The 21879-nt window shown below is 40.4% G+C and overlaps 1 protein-coding gene across 1 annotated transcript; it reads right to left on the reverse strand.

Moving 5' to 3' along the window:
- Positions 1 to 6320: 6320 nt before the first annotated feature.
- On the reverse strand, positions 6321 to 21523 carry igf1 (insulin-like growth factor 1). Its single transcript, XM_072377256.1, has 5 exons — positions 21230 to 21523; positions 19852 to 20011; positions 10140 to 10393; positions 9825 to 9860; positions 6321 to 8400 (listed from the first exon to the last, which is right to left on the reverse strand). The coding sequence occupies exons 1-5, from the start codon at positions 21275 to 21277 to the stop codon at positions 8341 to 8343; spliced, it is 558 nt and encodes a 185-aa protein (XP_072233357.1). The 5' UTR covers positions 21278 to 21523; the 3' UTR covers positions 6321 to 8340.
- Positions 21524 to 21879: the final 356 nt, after the last annotated feature.

The raw sequence follows: 21879 nt of genomic DNA on the forward strand, positions 1-21879 counted from the left end.
AAAGACCCACGATGTGTTCAACCTCTTTCCTTCTTGTGTTTATCACTATGAGTATGACATGTGTATAAATGTATAAAACCGTTGCTTGTTTTTATTCATTTGAATTCATTTGAATTATTTTATTTCTTTCCATCTATATTCTTTTACATATTTTTAATGCTTTTTCTGTTTTCAGAGTCCTATGTCCTATGTCTCCGGTAAATTCAGGATAAACGGCAACAGAATTAAATGCAACAGCCGCTGTGATATCCCAACACCAAAGGTGGTGCCAGCTTTGACATAATAACTGTACGGCATTTTTCTCAAACATCTTTTAGCTTCTGTACAGATTAAGCAAACAAGTTAAGCTTTACAGTTGCTGCTATGGTTGTTAGAAAGAGCCAGGTTAGCTGTTTCCACTCTTTCTGGATTGCCAGCTGCTTTGGATAGAGTAATGTTTACCATTCCAGTACGAGAGAGTGGTATTGATTCTCTCAAATTACTCTTAGTAAGAATACAAAAAAAAAAAAGAAGCTCAATTTGAACTTTTTTTCCAGGTGAAATTGATATGCCATAGCCCTGTGATCAAGCCTTCAGGTTCTTTGATCGACAGGCACCCACACAAAGGGTGCCGACCTTCAGCTGATGATAAAAAGGCGGAGGCAAGCAAAAATGTTGACATAGCTTCTTGTAGGCTTCTTCCCAGCTCAAAGGGCTTACCTTATTAACATCACAGGAGCCGTAGCAGAGGGGATGGAGAACCAGGGCATGAATAATAACTATGGAACTCAGCTGAAGTGATTTTACTTGGAGCGGTCAACCTTTATTTTGTAAGTATTATTGTTGGAGGGCGAGGACTTCTACTGAAGGACTGAACTTGTGCACAGGGGCAAGGCCGTTCCGCCAGAAGCACAACTGAACTTGTGAGCTCCTTGCGCTGTTGTTTTAACCTCTAAGACTCTTTCTCTCTCTTTGATAATGCTGCCCTCCCTTTAACCAAAATCGTCCTTATAAAGGCTGCATTAATAAACTGATATGAACAATAAATGGACTACCACTCAATCCAAGTCCAACTGATTCAAATCTTTAGCTGGGAAATAAGTGAGAGGATTCAATGAACTCTGAGCTGTCTTTATCTGGTAACTGATTTTATTCCCCAGTTCTTGATTTCTAGGAAATCATTACCATAATTCCCAATTCTCAGCAAAAATAGACAAGAGCCAATAATCTTATAAGGACCAGATGGGAATTGGAGGGTATCCATGAACAATATTTACGAAATCTTCATGTTTACACAACACAGCTCATTCAATATTCAGCTGATGCCAGCAAAGTTTATTCAGCTACTGATTGGTCTTGTATAATTGTGTCCAGATATGCCTCGTGTATGTTTTAGATTTTGAACCTTGAGAATATGCCGAGTGTTTTATTCATCAGCTCCGTCAGATGCTTGCATCACCTGTCAAATCCTGGTGCTGTATTTCAATCACACCGCCTACATCATTGTGCATAAGGAGACGTTAGAAGTCTGGGCTCTGTGACATCAGTAGCATCACTGTTTGCTATGATCCTCAAGGGTCCAAAAGGTTATTTCCTCATTGTGTAATAGCAAGCCACTTTTCATCCCAGACACTCATCCTCTGGTGAAAAACAAAATCAGGGAACAGACTAACACTGCCGCAGCAGAGAGGAAACTTCAGATCCAAGGAACTGTGATGCTCTACACAGGATACTTTATATATGTGCCTTGAGCTGAGCCAGAGGTCGGCGTACTGCATTCAGCAGAGATGCGAATGCAAAGATGAAAAGGAGGGGAGAGGGGGCGCATATTGGGCAGGATTTTTAAAAAAAAATAATAATAATTTTATGTCCAGAGAACAGACCATGGTTTCCTGGAACAATGCAGCTGATGAGAGTCTCTCCAAGCAAAATAAGGCTCTGACATCATGGGTTCTTAAAGCGCACAGCTGAGCCAACACTCTCCTGCTATAATCAAGCCTCAGTGAATTTCCACTGTCGACTGAAACTGAGAAAGAGGGAGAATCTCCAAATCCCATGGCTTAGACACTTTTTTTTTTTTCAAACACGCTTTAATCTTGCTGCTAATATTCTTGTGGTGGCACGGTGCACTCGCTGGACTCCTGTCTGTTTCATGTCTGGCCTTGGTTTAGGACGACAGTAAATGTACCACATGGCTTCTTTGAAATTTGTCGCAATCAACACATCGTTTTCCTTTAAGACTGGATGGCATGGGAATTTTTGTTGATTTTTTTTGGTGTTAGAGACAACAAATGCTGAACTAACAGAGTTAACATGTGTGCTACTGGAAAATAAATAAAGTTCTTAAGACTGATGAGGCCTTACAAGCTCTTTTTTTTCTGTAAAACAACCAGAATAAGTAGTAAAATTGGTGAGTGTAGTAAAACAGACCACAAGGTCATTCAAAAGACAATTGTGTGCTTAAGATGAGGAGTTGAAGAGAGTGGAGAGATTGTGTTTCAGAGCTCAGTCCAAAATCTGTGTCCTTAGATGCACTGGAGCCCTGAGTGCATGTAGATCAATGGGAAGGGATTGTGTTCTTTCCAGAACCATCCTGGTGTTTGAGGTTATTCAAACCTCTCTGTGTTGCACTCTCTTGGCTTACTATGTAATCCAAAATTAGCACATATATAAGACCAAACAGATTTCTAAAACACCCTTCAGTTTGTTTTCTTAAGAAAAATTACATCTGGATCATACTGTACATCCATATTCACACAGATAATTGGCTTACCCTAATTGTTATGGCTTGGTTTCTCGCCACTGCCCAAGCCTCTCTGCACACAATCTCTCCGATTTATTTGAACTCTAAATCTTGCAAGCTTGCATCCTGCAATTGGATCATTAGGGTGAGATAATTGATTCTGTATTAGTAACAGAGAGGGATGAAATAACATCCAGGATGACCGCGATGACCCGGACCTCGCCAACCTCCCTGCTGCTCCACATTTCGATCTCTGCCGCCTGAGCTCAAGCCAAAGAGACGGTTTGTGAGGGTTTTATCAGTGCTCCATATATACATCCGTTTAAAAAGTGCTGACAGTGTGTGAGCTGGAACTCGACAGTGTCACTGTGAACGTTTGCCAAAGAGCTGAAAATACAACTCTGGCCTCAAGGAGAACCACACCCCTGTCTATTTGCTTTGGCAGACCCCGTCACCTCAAAGGAAGCATCACTTTGTCATTCAGTACAAGTGCACTCAGCTTCATACTGAGCAGTGCACGAACGCTCAGCTTGACTTACGGCTTTATCTATAGCCAAAATTTCTTGAAGTGTTTGAGAGGGACAAACTTCCTCTTTGTAATTATATGCTGTTTATATGTCAAAATCCACTGGGCCCCTCATAAAATCCATATTTTCATGTTGTTTCCCTAAGTATATGTGCATGCTGCATGAAAGAACTCTCCAGACATTTCTGTGATGTTGACAAGTGGTTTATTCAGCAGGAATGGTGAACAGTTTGTCAGTATTTTTTCTACAGAAGGCAATCGAGCACCATAGATAACAGCGCTGTAATCAAACAGTTTCTTGGACAGTGAGCTTCAGGAAATGATCATTTCTCATTAAAGCACCTCAGGGGGTTGTGAATGACTCACACACTCCCACGTTATGGGCTTTATTGATTATTTCACACATCCGACAAACTGAAATGTTTGATTGATTCATAGTAAAATAAGCTGAAGTTGGCTTCTGTGGCTTTCTGTATCGCTTCTTAAAATATACCAAATACACCAAGTGTCTGGTTCATATTCATTTTCGAGCTGTATTTCAGGTACCAGAAACCGTTTGTGAAGTGTGCAGTGCAGTTGAGACGGGGCTGGCATGATCGAATAATCAAAGATTTTGTGACTAGCTTACTTTATGACAAGATAATAATGGTGAGTGAGGATTCTTTCTCATCAAAAAGTCTTTGGTTTGTACTGTATATCTGAAAAGGACCAGAGTTGTTCCTCAACCAGCTTCCGGTCCATTTCAATTGCCAGGCCCAAACAAAACATGCCAAAATCTTATTATGGAATGAAAAACAAACAAAACAAACAAAAAATACCTTAACAATTATTTGTTAAAGTTTAAGAGCAAAGACCACACCATCAATGAGATTCACACAATAGTTTATTGAATATGTTATATGCATGTTTTTGACGAAAGAAGTAAGGTAAATAGTTGTGTCGTAAAGGCTTGTTTAGGATCAGCAGCAACTCCTGGGCTTGCAGACTCCTACCTTGAAGAAAAAAAAAATGAGTAGAGGGGTGGTGGACAGAAAATGAGCACAACAGGTGTGCAGGGCAGGTGGGCTTGAATAGACATGTGACAGTAAGGGGAGGGTTTCAGGTGTGGTCCTGCTCCTGAACTTTGGCTAAAAGAAAACGGTACTATCTCCAAAAAATGCCATCTCATTTTAATTTGGAGAGCTGGTAGTAAATTGGGAAAAATAAATCAAAATCCTGGCTTACTCTTAAAGCGAGACTTTGTAACTTTCGTAACATCTAATTAACTAATCAGCAACAAATCACAAGTAAGGTTTTGTACTTTTGTTCTTAAAGTTTGTTTGAGTTGCAAAACAAAAATTCTTGAATCACAATAAGCAGTAGACATTGATAGAAGGTACATTTTAAGTTGAATCATGATGTTTTCTTAACTGAGCCTTGCCAAGTGGTTTTTAATGCCTTAACCTAACCAAGTGGTTTTGCCATTTGACCTAAACAGACAACAAGTAAGAGGGTCTTAACTCTTATTCAAAATGGAGGCACACACAAAATGTTGTGAACAAGAACAGAGCCAAGACTAGTTTCATGAATACAGTAAGAGTGTGTTGAGTACAACCAGTGACTTATATAGGCTAATATTATCATCTTATATTAAGGTGATATAAACTACTTTCATATTTGTGTGCTAACTATTAAGTTACAATGAGTATAAGTAGCTGATTATCTTAGCTTAGCTTATATTAGCTTAGCTGAGAGAAACAAAAACAATGGCTGGCTTGGCTCAGTCCAAAAGATGAGGTGTAAGAATGACAGTGCATTTTTGCGGGTTCAATTACTTCTTGCTAAAAAAGTGAATAGGTGTATATGCTAATTAGTACATTTTAATGTACTTTGTGGCATTTTTCTGGACTACTTACACTACATTCAAGCTCAAGTACGTTTCCATATTATTGTAAGGCGAATATGGAATGGAGTTACATAAGTTTATGAATAAGAGAATGAAAAACACGTGAAATAGGCACATTTCATTAACTAGTTTGGGTATATACAATCTAGGTTTACTGGGTAAAAATGACAAGATTTTTGCTAATGTGATACTTTAAAATGCTGGAAACATGGCTTTTGGGAAAAAAAGTTAAAGATAGACACAATATCAAATTTATCACGAATCTCTTGGACAGAGTGCAACAAAAGTTGCAAAGTCTCACTTTGAATAATTTTACTATTCAGTACTTTGGCTTCCAGGGAGGCATTTATACACACACATAAACAAACAAACCTCCGGTCAGACAAAAGCCACCATGACCTTTAACAATCTCAATACTATTGGAAGAATTACAGTTCACAGTACTTTTGTCAAGTTATTTGGCATAAGGGATCTATATTGAGAAAATAATTTAAAAACAGTAGAAAAAATAGCATTTTGCCTTCTTGGGACCACAACATGTATATACTTTTCTTTTCTTTTTTTATTCTCCATGCATTCACAGATTTCACACAGATACATTTACTCGCTTACACTACAACCTTATTGAAACAGCTTACAAATAAAACACTATTAAAATGGTGGCCACAAGGCTGTGCAAAAGGGAAGACCTCCAATGTAAGCCCTGCCATCTGTCTGTCTTAACCATCTCTTGCAAGTAACAAACTATAAAATAGCACCATTATACAGTGGATAGGATTCTATACAGTTTTGTTATATGAAACCATCATGTACAATGAATGATAGTAATGCATAGGTTAACATAATGGGATTATTGTTTGATTATACACAGGACGAGGAGGCAGAGCCAGAGATGAGTTGTCTTGGACGATTTCATGGAGGCTCAAGCAAAGAGCAGTCACTGTTAGTCCACATGCAAGGACTTCTCAGAACTGGTTTTTGTTTGTCCCTGACCCTTGCTCATGTTTGTACAGTTCTCATTTACACTGGGGGTGCTTTGTATGCGTATTTATGTTCTAGTATGTGTCCCGTATCTTACACGTCCAGGTGGACTTGTCATGTCCGTTGTCAATATTTACTAAACTGTTTAATTTTCACGTTTTTCCGGTGGACTTTGCATCGGATGTGGTGTCATTTTTGTTGTACTCTTGCCATCACTTCAGATTGTGCAGTCCAAGTGACAACTTGCCTTTCTAAACTAACAGAATATCTCTTCTCAATTTACTGGGGCACCGTTACAGCCTATCTGAAGCCAAGTCTCACCAAAAATTGCATACATTTGTCCACATGTATCAGTGTCACAATCTGGGGTTAGAAAGTGTGAGATGGTAACAAATCACTAGCCTATTGTTTTGTGTTGGGCAGCCTCCATGTGACAGATCGAGAATCTCGACCTATTAATGAGAAAACGTATGACCACCAAGTAAATATAATCGTGTAACACTAACCATGTATTTTGTAACATATAAACATGTTTATTGATTCCAATCTTTACCATGTATTCTTAACTCCTAACCATTCGCAAGTGAGAGCGAAGTAGAAAAATTAAAGGATAGTGGAAAACATTTTGTTGGATAGATCTCAAACAGGATCTTCCCCTTTGTGAGTTGGCAGACCTCCCCATCTTCCTCTTTATAAAACTTTTGCCACTGTTGAAGGTGCAGATAGTCGTATGGAGAGACTCTGACTGCAGAAGTCGTTGTGACAAGAAGTCTAACGTCGACATCATCATGTAACAGGATGTTAAACATCCCCGTCATCATGTAGCGAAATGCAAGTTGCGTCTTTTTAGGGAAACAAGTAAGGACAATGTAGTAGTTGTACAATTTTTGAGACTTTATTTGAAACTGAAAGGTTATGAGCTGTTGATCAAAATAGCTTTTACATCTTCTGTCATAAGATAGGGTTACACTCTATATCTTCTACTTCAAATTGGTACTGTCAGATTTGGGAACATTTTGTTCCATGATCCTGGTAACTTGGTAATTTGATCACTGAGACTTAACTTTCATCACTTGAGCTGAACCTTGAGCACAGGCCTTCAGTCAGACTGAAATGTTGATCACAGGTTAACTCGACTGTTGACAATAATCGGATCTGGCAAGGGTAGTGACATGGGAAAAGAACGCAGACGACAAACATTTTATCCGATTGTCACTGTTTGACTGCTCCTCTCATTTATGCCAAATGGACTTTGAGATCAGTGACTGAACTGACAACCAAACAAGCACTATGCACTGACAAGCTAAAGAAAAAAAAATCAGATTTCAGTTTATATATTCATTTGTTCCTGTTTTTGAAAGCAGAGAAAGCCACAATTTTGTTTTGGTAATACCTACTGCACTTCACCCTTCTTCAAAATCCCCTCAAATTATGCTTCATCTGTTGCTGAAACATGATTTGAGGGGATTGTAGACCCAGCCTTTGAGTTCTCAACACTTCCTGCAGCTTAGTAGGGATTTGGATTGGTCTCAAACCCTCCACTGACTCCACTTAGTAGGGATTTGACTCGGGCTCAAAGTGAAATTAACAACAACAATGTTTAAAGTCTGATGAACCACCTGGTCTTTGTCCTCAAAATAAACATAATTACATATTAAAATATCCACAGTAATGCATGGTGCGTAAAAACAAAATCTGAAGGTAAAATATCAGCGTTGAACAGGGGTAATAACGGCTACATGTGACTGGTGACAAAGTATCCGGTTTTACCAAAAGGAGTGAACGCATTCACTCCCTCAGAGTAAAAGGATGTACCTCCACATAGTTCAAGGGGACAAGATGGACCACTCATTCCCAACCACAGCCTGCTGCTCTCTGATTGGCCGAAGCCCAGATATGTTCCCATCTTTCCTGGAGCCAGGGGATGCTGCAGCTCACACATGGAGGTATAATAAGCTCTTGTTCGTGTCTCAGCAGCTAAACTAGTCTGTTACATTGCGTTAACATAGAATTCCTCCCGATATGGAATGGTGCAGTGTATAAAATAATCACAAGATCCCTCATCAAACCCTTAAACACCACTTAGCTCTCAGGTTTCAATCACTCAGGCCATTGTTAGCATCCTCTTTGTTTTCTTTTACAGTGAACCATTCCACAGGGGTACCGGGTAAGGCCACTCCTCTCTCTCTTCCCAAGTCGATGGGCATGTGTCCATTCGCTTCTCTCTTACATTCTGTAGTTTTTGCCCCCGGTGCTACCTCGACTTGAGTTTTTCTGATGCACTTCCTGCAATGAAATAGAATCACATTTTTAGAGATACAGTAGCGAAGAAAAATAGTGTACCTGATAAAAGAAATTTGGAACGGTGCCCCATTTCAGGTAGTTTCCCTAAATCTATGGACCTAAAACTTTACAATAACATTGCCATTTAGCAGATACTTTTATTTCAAATTGATCTATAACTGAGAAAAACATTGGGATAGACTTTGAGATGTAGACTAGGGAAGTTGTGGATCAAACCAATGATCTTCTGATTGAAAGACGACCACTAAGGTCTGCCAAACGGACCAGACCTTTCATCACTGGTGATAAAAGTTCATTCTACGGATAGGATCGAGATCCAAGACCAAGAAGAAGGCTTGTTGAGTCAACAGAGAGACTGAAGACCTGTTTGGCTTTCTTTGACAGTTGTGCGCATCAAGCACAAAAGACCACCATATAACCAATGTCATGATACCCATCCACTGAACATTGAAAAAGGGCAATTGTGTCAGGAATACCAACACAAAGTAAACAACCTTTTTTCAGCTTTGGTTTCCTTCAATTGTTTCCTCCTCACTCAAAGGAATTTAGGGTGAATGGTGGCTTGTTGAAAAGGCCAAAAAGATGCAACATGAGTCGTAAATGCAGGACTTTAAGAAAACGATCCAAGCATGGCAGGGGCACTGAGCATAGTGTATCGCTGCCTAGGGTCACCTCTTTGAAGGGAAAAGCAGCAGCACTAAAATCAGGCATTGTTTTACTTCAAATAATAATTCTATAAATAATGCAACTTTTCAATTGTAGGTTTATATGTTGGAACAATTTTGCAAACACAAACTGAGGAAAACTGGAATATTAGCTCTATGAATAACATGAGAACAATTCTAACATGGACTGTGCCCTGCCTCTCGCCCACTGACAGCTGGGATAGACTCCAGATCCCCCCCCACTCCCGTGACCCTGAATTGGATTAAGCAGGTATAGAAAATGGATGGATGGAGGGACTATTCATTCAGGAAACTGTGATGTGGAGACCACTGCAGATACAGGTTCACTAAAGGTGATATTCATGTTTTATCTCCAGACCTTTCATGTGTCAGTCTGTTATCGTGAGATGTCTGACTTTCAAGACATAATGTTCAGACGCAGAGAGGGGATTCTGCCAGGGGAGCATGAGTGCCACTGTGTCTACCACAAAAACCACTTAGCTACTCTGTTGCTAATGGTTTTCTTTTTTAAGAAAAGGCTAAAAAGCCCATTCCTCTCCTGCACATTGACAAGTGGAGAATGACATAGAACTTGCATTTAGACATTGGTCTATTTTTCATTTCTTTAAAAATCCAAGATATAGACATTTCTGCACTATTAACCTATTAGCATCAATCTTGTCCTGATTTTAGAGAGATTGTGATTTTAATAATCATTATGAGATCTAATTGCATGCATACCTTGAAGGATGAATGACTATGCCCAGGTAAAGGTCTCTGTGGGAGAAAAATGAAGCCACTTAAGTTGGATGATTTAATTTCTCTTTATATGCAGTAAAGTGCGTATTACTTGAACCAACTGACCCCTTTAAGTAACACTTAATTTGCTTAATGAGATGATACCACCCTCGTGTTTACTACTATTATCAGTCAGATAGCATAGCTTTCTTATGATTCTATGTGTGCATAAAATGATCAACTGCCATAACATGAATCAAATCCCATCCTTTTCTAATAAGTAACTCCAATTCAGAGTGTGTCAGGTGTTGCACTCACCTTCTTTTTTGTCTTGTCTGGCTGCTGTGCTGTCCTTCGCTCTGTGCCCTTGTCCACTTTGTGTCCTGGGGTACTAACCTTAGGCGCTCTCGGCATGTCTGTGTGGCGCTGCGAACGCACAGACCGAGCTGCCTTACCAGACTTGGCAGGTGCACAGTACATCTCCAGGCGCCGAAGTTCACAGCTTTGGAAGCAGCACTCATCAACAATGCCCCGTGACCGCCTTGCATTGGGGCCGTAGCCTGTTGGTTTACCTGTTTGAGAACAACAGCAGGAGAATTTAGGTGAATGAGCAGCTGGTCACTGCCACGTCTTTCTATTGTGACTGTTGGCAAGTGCCTTCTCTTAAACTGGGACTTTATGAGGTTTATTCAACATCAACTCTTCAGTGGTGGAAAACAAATCTATGTGAGAAAAGAATCCCAAATATTTGAGCGATGGGGAATTATTTAGGTTGCAGCCACCTTTACAAAAAGTAGGTTTTTAATTTGTACCCAAAGTATTTAGCAAATTCATATTTTCAAAAAGGCTTACTGAGGATTTTGAACACTTATTATTTTGCTTTTGGGGACATGTCTTCACTTGGCCTTCAAAACGCTGGACGGTTGGGCAAATTTTAACGAACCCCAAGCCATGTTTTTCCCTAATCCAATAACGAAGCTAGTGTTTGCTTAATAAAGCAGTATACCCACAGCTGATAAAATCCTCACTTGGTAATTATCTATCCCCAACAAAATAAATAAGAAAAGTTATGTTTGGTCTGTTTATGAGATGGGTTACAGATTTATTTGAAATTTTATATGGAATTTAAGTGGTGAATTTACCCCCGTCGTCATAAACTGCACATGAACTTTGCAGGTAAAGCAAATAGTCAATTCAGCTCCTATAAATCAAATTCTTTCTCCTCTCCAGTGCTTTATATTTTTGCAGCAAAATTAATCAAACACATTGTGGCGAGCGGCCAAACGTCATGCTCGTAGTAAAGCAGCAGTCATGAGTCCGATTTTCCTGATATATGAACAGTCTTAATGACATTGATTTCTTGCATGTGAAATTTACAGTGTATCACGTTGCACACTGCGGACCCATTTTGGCAGCTGCTCGGCTGTAAAAAAAAATTTGGTCATAGTCACCCAAATGTTCAGAACACCCTGCCCAGCCATTTTGGCTCAGTTATCTTTTACACAGAGGCCCATCCAGTGAGGCCAAGCCACAATCCCTTTGAGCCCGATCCACCTGCAGAAACATCCAGGCAGCCTTTGAGGCCGCACCCCCATTGGCTGAGCCCCGCTGTTCATTCACATTTTCATTTGGCAGGAACACCCTAAAAGCTTACTGAGAGAACATGCTGAAGATGGAGGCACGAGCAAAGGTGCTGTGGAAATGTTCTAGTCAAAATTACATTTATAAGGCCATTTCAAGGTGTGCTTTTTGACTCGATGACCACATTAAGTTGCAGTGACGCCAATACACACTTCCTCTTTTAACTCCCTTGTCCCCCACCCTCTTTGGTGGCTTAGAAAAGCCCAGGCCCTTCATTTACAATTCCCTGCTCACCTTGAACAATATAGCCCTGATGGGCTTTTCCCTGTTACCAAATGAAATAATAATAATTTAATATGGCATTTACAAGGAGGAAATGCCTTTCCCTCTCAGAGTTAATAGCTCTTGGCTCAGAAGGCTGCCAGTGCTGACAAAGTGCATTAACTTCTGCTTTCTGTCTGCCTTGTCCTGACAACGTTGTTTTGGACAGAGCCGCTTTCATTCAGAAACAGAAGCATCTTTCTCCTCCAACCCGCAAACACAAAGCAGAGTGGAAGTTAATGTAGGTGTGAATGAGAGGAGGGAGAAGGGTGTGGGGGGGGGGGGGGGGGGGGCTGTTTGAGGCTTTCATGTTGCACATCAGGTAGCATGGTGCCAAAAATACACTGTGCACTTGCATTATTTAGGAAGCAGAGGAACCAGATTTACCCAGATCTCGTACTCCTGAATGAAACATTTAGACAGCCTAAAAGTGTCTTCATTTAGATGTTAAAATCTGTGTCTTTGTTCTTTTAAAATGCTGATTTATTGCAAGGTTTTATGTCCAGGTTTTCATTGTGTTCTCGATCAGCTTACCAAACAGATGGTGTGTATCAGTGGCACCAACCTTGGCTGTTATATTAACATCTGATGTCAAGACATTTGCAAAAAGAGGAATATGATGTTGAGCCCTGGCTGGCAATTATATAATGGCTGCTGAAAGCCAAAAGTGGGGCCATGCCTTGTTGCCTGGCCTGTTTTCCAGTCCCTCCCAATAAAGCTTTACAAATTAACATCCGCTATTATTCTGAAAATAGTTTGCCACCCTGCTGCACAAACAGCTGGAGGGAAGAGAGAAATCAGCTGCCCCGGTTGTAACGTGGAACAATCAGCTCGGGGGAAAAACCCGCATACAATAAGCAGGTCTAAAAGCTTTAGTTTTAAAGGCTTCAGTGCCACGGATAATTGCTGTAATCCCTCATAAACAAAGAGTTGTCTTCAGAAACTGTTGTTAAACAAAAGAGAATTACCGCATCAGATTGCTATGCCTCTGCCAACCAGTTCAGTTGAAGCTCATATCCATTTCCTCATTCTGTGTTATGGCATTTAATAGTCAGAAAAGTATTTGTGCGCAATATTATGACCTAAATTTTTACCTACTTTGATGGTAATTAATACCATCATGACATCATTTTATCATTTAACTTGTGAATTGTTGAGCTCTTGAGGTCACAATGGCCTTCGATCATCAAAGCCTAATGAAGTTATCCTTAAGTCAAAGTGAATCTTTGCCTTGTGAATCAAAAAATTGATGAAACATCACATTTACAACAAATGGACAACCTAAACACATACTGTTGAACTAGATTAACTTGGCATTACCCATTGGTCTGCAGAAACACAGTCAGACTGCGAACTGTGAAAACTGGACACTCACACTGACGAGAAGCTTGCTAATCACAATGAAACCGACTTCTTTATCAACCGAAGGAGCTGCCCCCTCCCGATGGCCATTTGTGGAAATGCAGGGTAAAAGCACCTCCAGGTTGGCATCGTTTTTCAGATGGGAAGCAGCATCCATCTTTTATGCAGAATTGATACAAAACAACTCAAAATTTTAAATTGCGTGGATTATCTGCACTACGATCACATAAGCTTGTAAGTTCGAAAGGTAATCTTTTAGTTGAAGTCCATAGCAGTCCATGTGAGACTATGATGTGGCTTTTAGGAATGGTCCTGTAGAATGAAGTGTTCTTAAAAGGATTTCTTGTGGATTTCAGTTTTCACTCTGTGTTCCTTCTGATGTTAATGTGCGGCTTAGACATATTTGGAGAGTGTTCAACAGGCTCAGCATGCATAGTGTTCATTCCTCTAAGGAGCGGTGCTGGAGAGAGATGGTTGGATTCTCCCATTCCAGAGTGGTACAGCAAGCATCTAAGTTTTACAGCTTGGTCATGGTCAATAAAAAACAGTGGATTCTTGGATCCGATGCACTGCTCTTCCTGCAAAGTGTCAGGCGGTTTACGGCTGGGCAGGGACTATAAAAGCTGCTCAAAGTACTGGAAACTTACTCTTTTATCACTGGTACCACAAAGTGTTTATGGCATATTTGAAGTGTTCCTGTACTGTGACACTAGAACCTTATCCAGTCTAGAATTAATAGATGTTAATGGCATTGTGAACATAATAAAGGATTTATTGCAGGTATGGAGTTAAGACATCTTTTAGATTTTACTCGTGAGCAATGGTGTTGTGTTGGAGAAGTTGATATTTAACTATACAATGGATATGTATACATTCTTTTTACATTTTTATGAAATATGTCCTTTTCAAAATGATTCATACTCTCAGTTATCGGTAGCAAAGCATTTATATGACATCAAAGAAACCAAACAATTCTTATGACTGCTTGCAAGCTTATTGATTGTCCCCAATGGGATCTTTGTTCCCCCCAATTTTGCAAGAAGCACTCGGTATTTGAGGTTGGAAGTCTTCATTTCAGTGGCACAGGTCTTTAGTTCCCCTCCACAGATTCAAAGGATGCATGTCTGACCAATTTGGCTGTATATTATGGACTGTAATACATAGATATATATATACATCATATACATGCATCAATTTTAAAGAGTGTAAACCCTAACTATGTACACTTCTCTAACCCTAAGCCAGTTTTTTGTAAAACTAAAGTTTAATGCATGTATGTTGTTCCTAACCCATTGGGATGGGTCACGATCCCCTTGTCTTTTGTAAAGTTAACAGCTGAACGCCATTCTTCACCTCTTCTCATCCTTCTATCCAACCTAAACAGTGTGCCACATGCTGGATGCCATGTTGCAAGACTTTAGAGGTGAATGTCACCACATAGCTTGAAAGCGGATGGATGTTGAGCCTACCTGTCATCACATAAACTGCTCTGCTACATGGACACAATGGTAAAATTTTGAGTCTTTATTGTTAAACTGAAACATTTTGCTCTGTGGACAAATGGAGCAGCCAGTGTGCTACCAAAGGTAAGAATTTTCTGCAGACTGTTGTTTCCCCTAATGATCTTACTGAAGTCCTTTTTTTTTTCAGGATCCGGGCATCACCTCTATGGGCATCCTAATGAATCATGGCAATTCCAGTGCCAACATAGTGCCAACATCTCAAGCCAGACTCTTCAGCTCAGAACATAACGGGCTGGTCTCCATGGATGTCCATCAAGGCGAATGTGTTTTTCTCCAACACTGTCACTCAAAAGTTTGCCTAACCTCTTTGCAAAGGAAAATTAAGAAAGCTTTTATCGGCTGATCGCTTGTTTGGTGCAAGAAAGACGAATGCACATCATCCCCAAACTGCTGAACATCTTTAAGAATGTTTGTGGATAAAAATATCCTGCATACCATAAATTCCTATCAACAAAATCTCTTGATTGTGAAGGAACCAGTAAATCACACATTGTCAGTCGCAGTGCGCTCTCAGTTTATTTGAATAATCCTCCAGTTTTCACCTAAGATTTTTTAGAAACGAGGTTGGACTGACTTCCTTTATGTCCCTGTATCTACTTTTCTTAAAATGTTGGCAGCAGTGATGAGCGCGCAAGAATTCTCAGCTACAACTGGATACAAAAAGCAATCTATGGTGACAAAAGTAAAAAACAAAAAGCCAGAAAAGGGAACAGATGAACGATCTCAGGGATCTCTGTACTGATGTTACTAGATGTATCCTTGTTTTTCTTTATAGAGGTCCTGCGTTACGTAACTGGATTAAACTGTCAAAGAGTTTCAAAGGTAAAGTATTGTTGAGCCCCTGAGTGTCCTCAAATCCCTCCAGTCTCAGCTTCGGGGTCTAAATCTGGAGGAGGCCTGCCTGTCCTTTTCATGAGATCCCTCTTTGTTCTGCTGAGCACTAATTCACAGAGAGGTCTGGGATTTTTGGTTCAGGTCTTGATGGGAAAAACGACACCTTATCGTGGTGATGGAGAGGACACAGGAGGTCTTTCTTCAGATCCTTCCGCTGTGTGTCAAGCCCAGTGAACAACCGCGGAGGGAGGGGAAGGGTGTCCTGATCATCCTGTAATCCACATAATCCCCTGCTGCTGAGGGACGAGGCCTCACTTTGCATGTGTTTGAGCGAAAGCGTGTGCGCATGCATGCGTGTGACGTGCTGTTTACACATTCTACTTCTCTCCAGCTCAAGTAGCACTGAGTAAAATTGACAAGGACAGATTCTGAGGAGCGAGTCTCAATTGCTGCTTAAAGTAATTTTCTCCCTGGTTCTTTCTGTCTTCAGATGACGTGCCACTGCTGCAACCCAAAAAAATGACCGCTTTTCATATTTTGTTGGTCTTCATGATGAAATGTCAACAATAAGTTCTTGGCCAATTTGTTCATATTGTGTTAATTCATGAAAGCATGTGCGTTTTTCATTTAGAAGAGAAACACATTAAGATGTCTCATTATAAATCTGGAATGGCTACCAGTGCTGCATGTCCTAAATGTGGCTGAAGACACGGAGCTACTTAGTGCTTACACTTCAACCGAAATGACTCCCATAACAGATCTGATTCATGGAATGAACATCACCCCACAGTCCTGCCTGCTAAAGCATTACAAAGACAACTGAGGATTTCTAGGTCAGGCTAATAATTGGAAAAACTGACTGCAGCTGTGGGTTGTTTTTTTTTCTGTTTGACAGACCGCAGTTTGTTTAATTACGCTTACAAAAAAAAAAAAATTCCACCAAATGGTGTTTAGCATTTCTGTCAGGGTAGGAAATTTGCAGTCTTGAAGTGCAAGTGTGCTACCTTACTGGCTTAAGGTGGATTGGCAAAAGCATAGCGAGCACAGAAAGCTCACTTTTGTTGCAACACTTATCGATCAGAGGGCTGCAGAGTTCAACACGGCCAGACTGGAGGAGAAGAGTTCAGGGAAAGAAGCAGGCTTCCTTTGGCCAAGCCAAGTCCTATGGAGGACAGGACCTTGACAGATTGTCCAGGTATTTTAAGCAGCTGAGAGGGGAAAGAAAATGAACGACAGTGAGAATATGAGAGTGCGGGAGAAACCGAGGAAGACAGTGAACAGTGTATTTTCCAAGGCACAACACCCTGCTGCTCAAACCTCATCATCTTTTCAGAAAAAGGATGGAGTGTTTGTGAAATACACCTCTTTTTCAGCAGGAAAGTGGAGCACTGATAGATGGATGGTGTGTAGTTCAGTGACAGCTCAGCGTAAAATGCGGGAAAGACAAATACATTCACCCCACCACGAAAAGGTCTGGTCCTGTTTAAGAACTATATCCTGCATGAGGATTCATGAATTACATTGGCCTATATTCAACACTTTCTCATAAGATGGATATGAGCACTCCTACAAGTCAGCCTGTTAGAAACATTCCTAAAGCTGTATTAAAACTCCATTATCAACAGCCAACACATTCCCCCTTCAACCAATCTGTGGACACCCTCATACCTTGTCAAAATCCTGAAAAATTAACAAGTTTGATCTTCGCCAGCAGACACTTGGGACCATTTTCTGAACAAGCAAACAGATATAAAACATTAGCTCAACCAGGGACTGATTAAAAAAAGATGTCAAAGTCCAAATCAAAGCATCTATTTACTTAGAATCCAACACAGGCGAAGGACAAAACAAGTTTAACAGAAATTCTGTGCCTGAAATTACTAAAATATTACGTGTGATCATGTGGTCCACAATTTTTCCACAGTTTCTCAGCTTTAATGGTCATTTATACAAGAGAGGAGCTGCAGGAAAGGGAATCCATAGACCAAAAAGTCTGAACAGGCAGAAAACTGGCAATCGATTAGCCTGTCATGACCACTTCACAGTATGTGTATGCTGCCAGCAGCATCTGGATGAACAAGACTTGCAGCTTTGCAGTAGTTTGGTGGGTCTCCAAGAGCTGTCTGGCAGACCTGATGCAGAGAGTGTGGATGGGTCATGGAAAAGCTACATGAAATAGGGTAATGTTGCAGTTGAGCTGAAGTTGCAAGGTGCATGATGATGTGAATACCACAAAGCCGACAACTGATTAATCTGTTTAAAAATGTTATTACATTGGGCTGCTTTATGCCGTTGACTTACTTTGTGCAGTGCCTTTGCATAAGCACCAATAGCATGGCATTGATACATATTTGACACCCTTGGTTAGGAAAGGACTAGATCAAACATTAATGTTTGACTGGACATGAACTGTGGTAGCATTCCCATTCACTGTTCCTTAATCCAGCACCCTTATGTTTTCTGTAGATACTTATTGGAGTGGTGCGACAAAAAATTAGCCGTCTGCTACTGATTCATCCAATATGAATTCAACATTCACTAAGTTATACATGAACAAGATAGGATCAGCATCGGGCATTGAATTGTACATGGCACACATAAAGAACATGTAAAGTAGCTTGGGAATGGTGGATCTCGGTTTTAGATGCTTCTAGATGCCCTCAAATTGCGCATGAAATTATTAGCATACAGGAGAGGCTTTTCTGCTATTTAAAACTCCATTGAAGCTGTTCCGATATCTAACAAGAACAATGTCAAACAATGTCAAACAATGAGATCTCTCTGCTTCTCTTCAAGACACCTCATCCAACTTGTCACTCGTTTATCAGGTAACAATCCAGAATTATGTTTGCAGCATTTATCTTTGAGGTTTAATAATGCTGCTGGCTGCAGTGAAAAGACCCCACATGCACATCTTTACGATAACACTGCAGTAATTGATGTTTGGGAATGAGTGTAGGCTGTTTTACTCGTTGCTGCCTGTCAATATCGAAAACAAATTATTTGTTAGTTTTAGCTAACATTGGTCCACCACTCTTGTCCATCATGAAAAAAATCAATTCCATGGACTGTCACAAAATTTTTGTACTGATAGTTTTGGCTCTTTAGAGGATACATTTTCCCAAAAGCAATGACATTTCTTTTAGGCTCAGTTGTGCTTTGCGTTTAGTGTTATTTAGCAAATGTTAGCATGCTAACTTGCGAAACACTGAGCTGCTTGCATGACTTTAGACCTCTTTGTTATCATTATACCAGTACAATACACTTATCTACAGTATTTGGGGATTTTTTTTTTTATTTCCATCACAATAAATTGGCTACCACTGCTGTAATTATTCTGCTGTGCTGAGGCCAGGAATCTAAGACCGGCCCTCTTCTGGCTCACAATCTTCTATCAGTCACCAGGTTCTCGAAATGGTGTGTGTTCAAACCCATTCAGGTTCAGGTTAAGGTGAAAGTAATCAATTACTGGAAAAAAGAGCAACTGCAAATGCGTTATAGATGCTGATCTCCCACAGAAATTTTATATCTTCTTCTTCCCTTTTCAAACTGGCAGCTGACAAAGTCTACCACATGTGGAAAATCTTTCAAAACTTTGGGATAGAACCAAACCATTCATAATGGATTGTTAGGTTAAAACTGCACTTGAGTCATAAGGACAATCAATTATTGTAGAAAAGAGGGGTTTTGGTAGAGATGTGAATCTCACTGAGGACATTTAATACAAATTGGCAGAATTTATGGATGTCATCCAAAGAAATTTGAATCATGAGCTTGTAAACTGCAGCTCGGCAGCTTCTACCAGCTGCTAATGTTCAGTACACTGCTGGTGTCTGACGGAAAGATCAGGCTACATGTCCTGAGCAACACTGGCTGCTGGTGGAACATTGCATCTAACCTTGGTAACTTCATATGTTCTGTGCTGTTCTGGGCCGTGTTGTACCCTTAATGGAAAAATTGGAGATTTAAATCCTGGATTCTTGGTCTAGGGTTTTCTTTGAGTAGTTTTTCCTTCTCTGGTGGAAAAAAGAAAAAACTTCACTGCAACATTTAGTTTCTACCCCTCCTTTTTCATAAAGATAGTCAGCCAAATTCCACTTAAAGCCCTTTCCCTGACGGCAAAACTTCGATTTGCCACCAACAATAGTTACTTAAAATGATTCCATATTTAATCTGAGTTTCCATGTTCAGCCAAACAGTGAAAGCGGAGCATTAAAACAAAAGTGCAAGGATATAGTTAAAGATAAAAGACAGTGGAAGGGGAATGAATGAAAGAAGAAACATTAATGCAGGGAAAGTCAAGACAAGATGCCAAACTGGCTGCTGTTTTATTTATGAGCCCGCTGGAGGTGGAGAGCTCTGGGACATATACAGCCAACCTTTATGAATAAATAAAAACGTGCACTTACTGAAATAAAAGCCTCTCTCTCCACAGACAAACTGCAGCGTGTCGACCAGCTCCGCCCCGCACAGGGTCTCAGGGCCCGCCCCTGTTGCCGTCGGAGTCAGGGTGAGGACGCACAGCAGTAGTGAGAGGGTGTGGCTACAGGAGATACAGCACATCGCACCCTGCGCACAGGGAGAGACGGAGAGCTTTAACATGTTCACTGCTGGACACAGAGCATCATCTGGACAAGAGTTGCATTTAAACACCAACGAAACTCCCTTTTTGCTCGGGGGTATTGTCAAACATGGAATTGAAACCAATGAGCTTTAAGTTAGTTTGTTTTTTAAATAGAACATTCAGAGTGTTTCTTTGGCTTAAAAAAAAGAGAAGAAGAATAAACACATTTTACTAGGTTTTGGAGATGTCGAGGAAAACACATTAAATCCAAACTTCCATTTGGTGTCAGAGTCATTCAAATGGGAGGCTGGCCAGCCCTGATGTTCCGTAGCGCCAGTGCCCGTCCAAATTGAAAACACGTTTGTCCTTATCTTCCTATTGAGCAGCAAGTTAACAACGATCCATATCAATCAACATCATTTATCCATCATATTTATCATTAGCAACGAGTTCCACGTTTCCATTGTGCCAAAAAAACCAGCAGTTAGCGCATTATTACGCACAGAAGTGCATCAAAATTCAGAAATAAAACATGGAAAAAAGGGCACCAAAGGAGGTTCCCTATCAAAAATCTGAGATGGAAAAGGACTCTCCCGCCAAAGCCTGTGGAGGAAGCTGGCTGGGCCAAAAGTACACAATAAAGAGAATAAACACGGGACACTATCCATCCGCATCTCAAGCGCACAGCCCCGACGCCCTGAAAGCATTTCACGTTACGCTCTCCTCTCTCTTAAACCCGCAGCATCGGGTTAGATATTTAGCACTTAATAATGCAGACTCAGCAGTAATTACTGTGAAAGATACAGAGCTGCATTAGGGCTTTCTGGTGAAAAAAGAGCGCAGGGCGCAAAGAAGCGCTTAGGATGAAAACCCCATTCATCCGTCCGTGCACCATTCATGCAAAGACTCCAAAAGGGAAAAAAAAGGAAAAAAGAAAAAGTCAATTGAAGCAAAATGTGGACAATCTGTGATTAAATACTGAAAGTTAATGAACAAAAATCACCAAAACACACAGGAATGTTGCTCCACAACTGAATGAAAACGAGAAAAATAAATGTATGATAAACAATCAACATATATAATCCATTTAGAAACTGTAAAACATAACTGAGCAGTATACATTTCCTTTGGTTTAAACTCAGTGAGGATGCTCAGTGCAAATAGTGTGCAAGTGAAGAACCAAGGTGAAAATCTATAGTGTCAAAGGAAATCAGGTAAGTTACCTTGAGGACATCATATAAATGCCACTGAGAGGAATGAGCGCTAGACATCCCCACGGGTCTCCGCAAGACAAAGCCCGGCGAAAATGAACTTGTTTGAAGTCATTAAAAACGGGGAGAAAGAGGATGAGATGCGGGCAATGTCACATCTCAATATTCCGACTTTGTTCCATTGCGCAGGCTCGTTTTGCAGAAGTGAGATTTAGCGAACAGGAGACGGATTTAGAGAGAAAATCCCTCACATTTATCTACATTACACAGACATTTTCAACAGGAAACAGCTGGGGCAGCATTTGCCTCCTACTCGTCCTAAGTTATTCATTAAGGATTTTGGGCACATATTCAAATAACGTCATTTCTCTTTTTTCTCTGAACGGGATTGAATTTTGATCTCTCTCAGACTTGGTTAGTAGTTCACATCAAGATAGAAAAAAAGCGGTGCTGCCCCATCAGCTGCAGATCACACAGCACAACACAGTTTTATGCCCTGAAAGCTCGTGTGAGAAGTTAAAGACAAGCTGGGGGTTATAAATATGACTATTGGTTGTGCGTAATTTGGCGCCGCTCATTTCAACAGCAAGAATATCCAAAGTATGATCTGATTAACGCTAAAATAAATCATTAAAAACACTTTTCCACTTAGTCACCGCAGT

This window comes from Leuresthes tenuis, unplaced genomic scaffold (assembly GCF_036924035.1).
Source record: "Leuresthes tenuis unplaced genomic scaffold, fLeuTen1.0.hap1 SCAF_23, whole genome shotgun sequence".
NCBI classification, from domain to species: Eukaryota; Metazoa; Chordata; class Actinopteri; order Atheriniformes; family Atherinopsidae; genus Leuresthes; species Leuresthes tenuis.

Bases quoted from the DNA above. Each gene is read 5' to 3' on its own strand.
- igf1 (XM_072377256.1), bottom strand. From the start codon at position 21,277: ATGTCTAGCGCTCATTCCTCTCAGTGGCATTTATATGATGTCCTCAAG. The intron at 20,012-21,229 runs GTAACTTACCTG...CCCTGTGCGCAG, and splicing joins ATTTATATGATGTCCTCAAG to GGTGCGATGTGCTGTATCTC. The intron at 8,401-9,824 runs GTATGCATGCAA...ATTTCATTGCAG, and splicing joins ATAGTCATTCATCCTTCAAG to GAAGTGCATCAGAAAAACTC.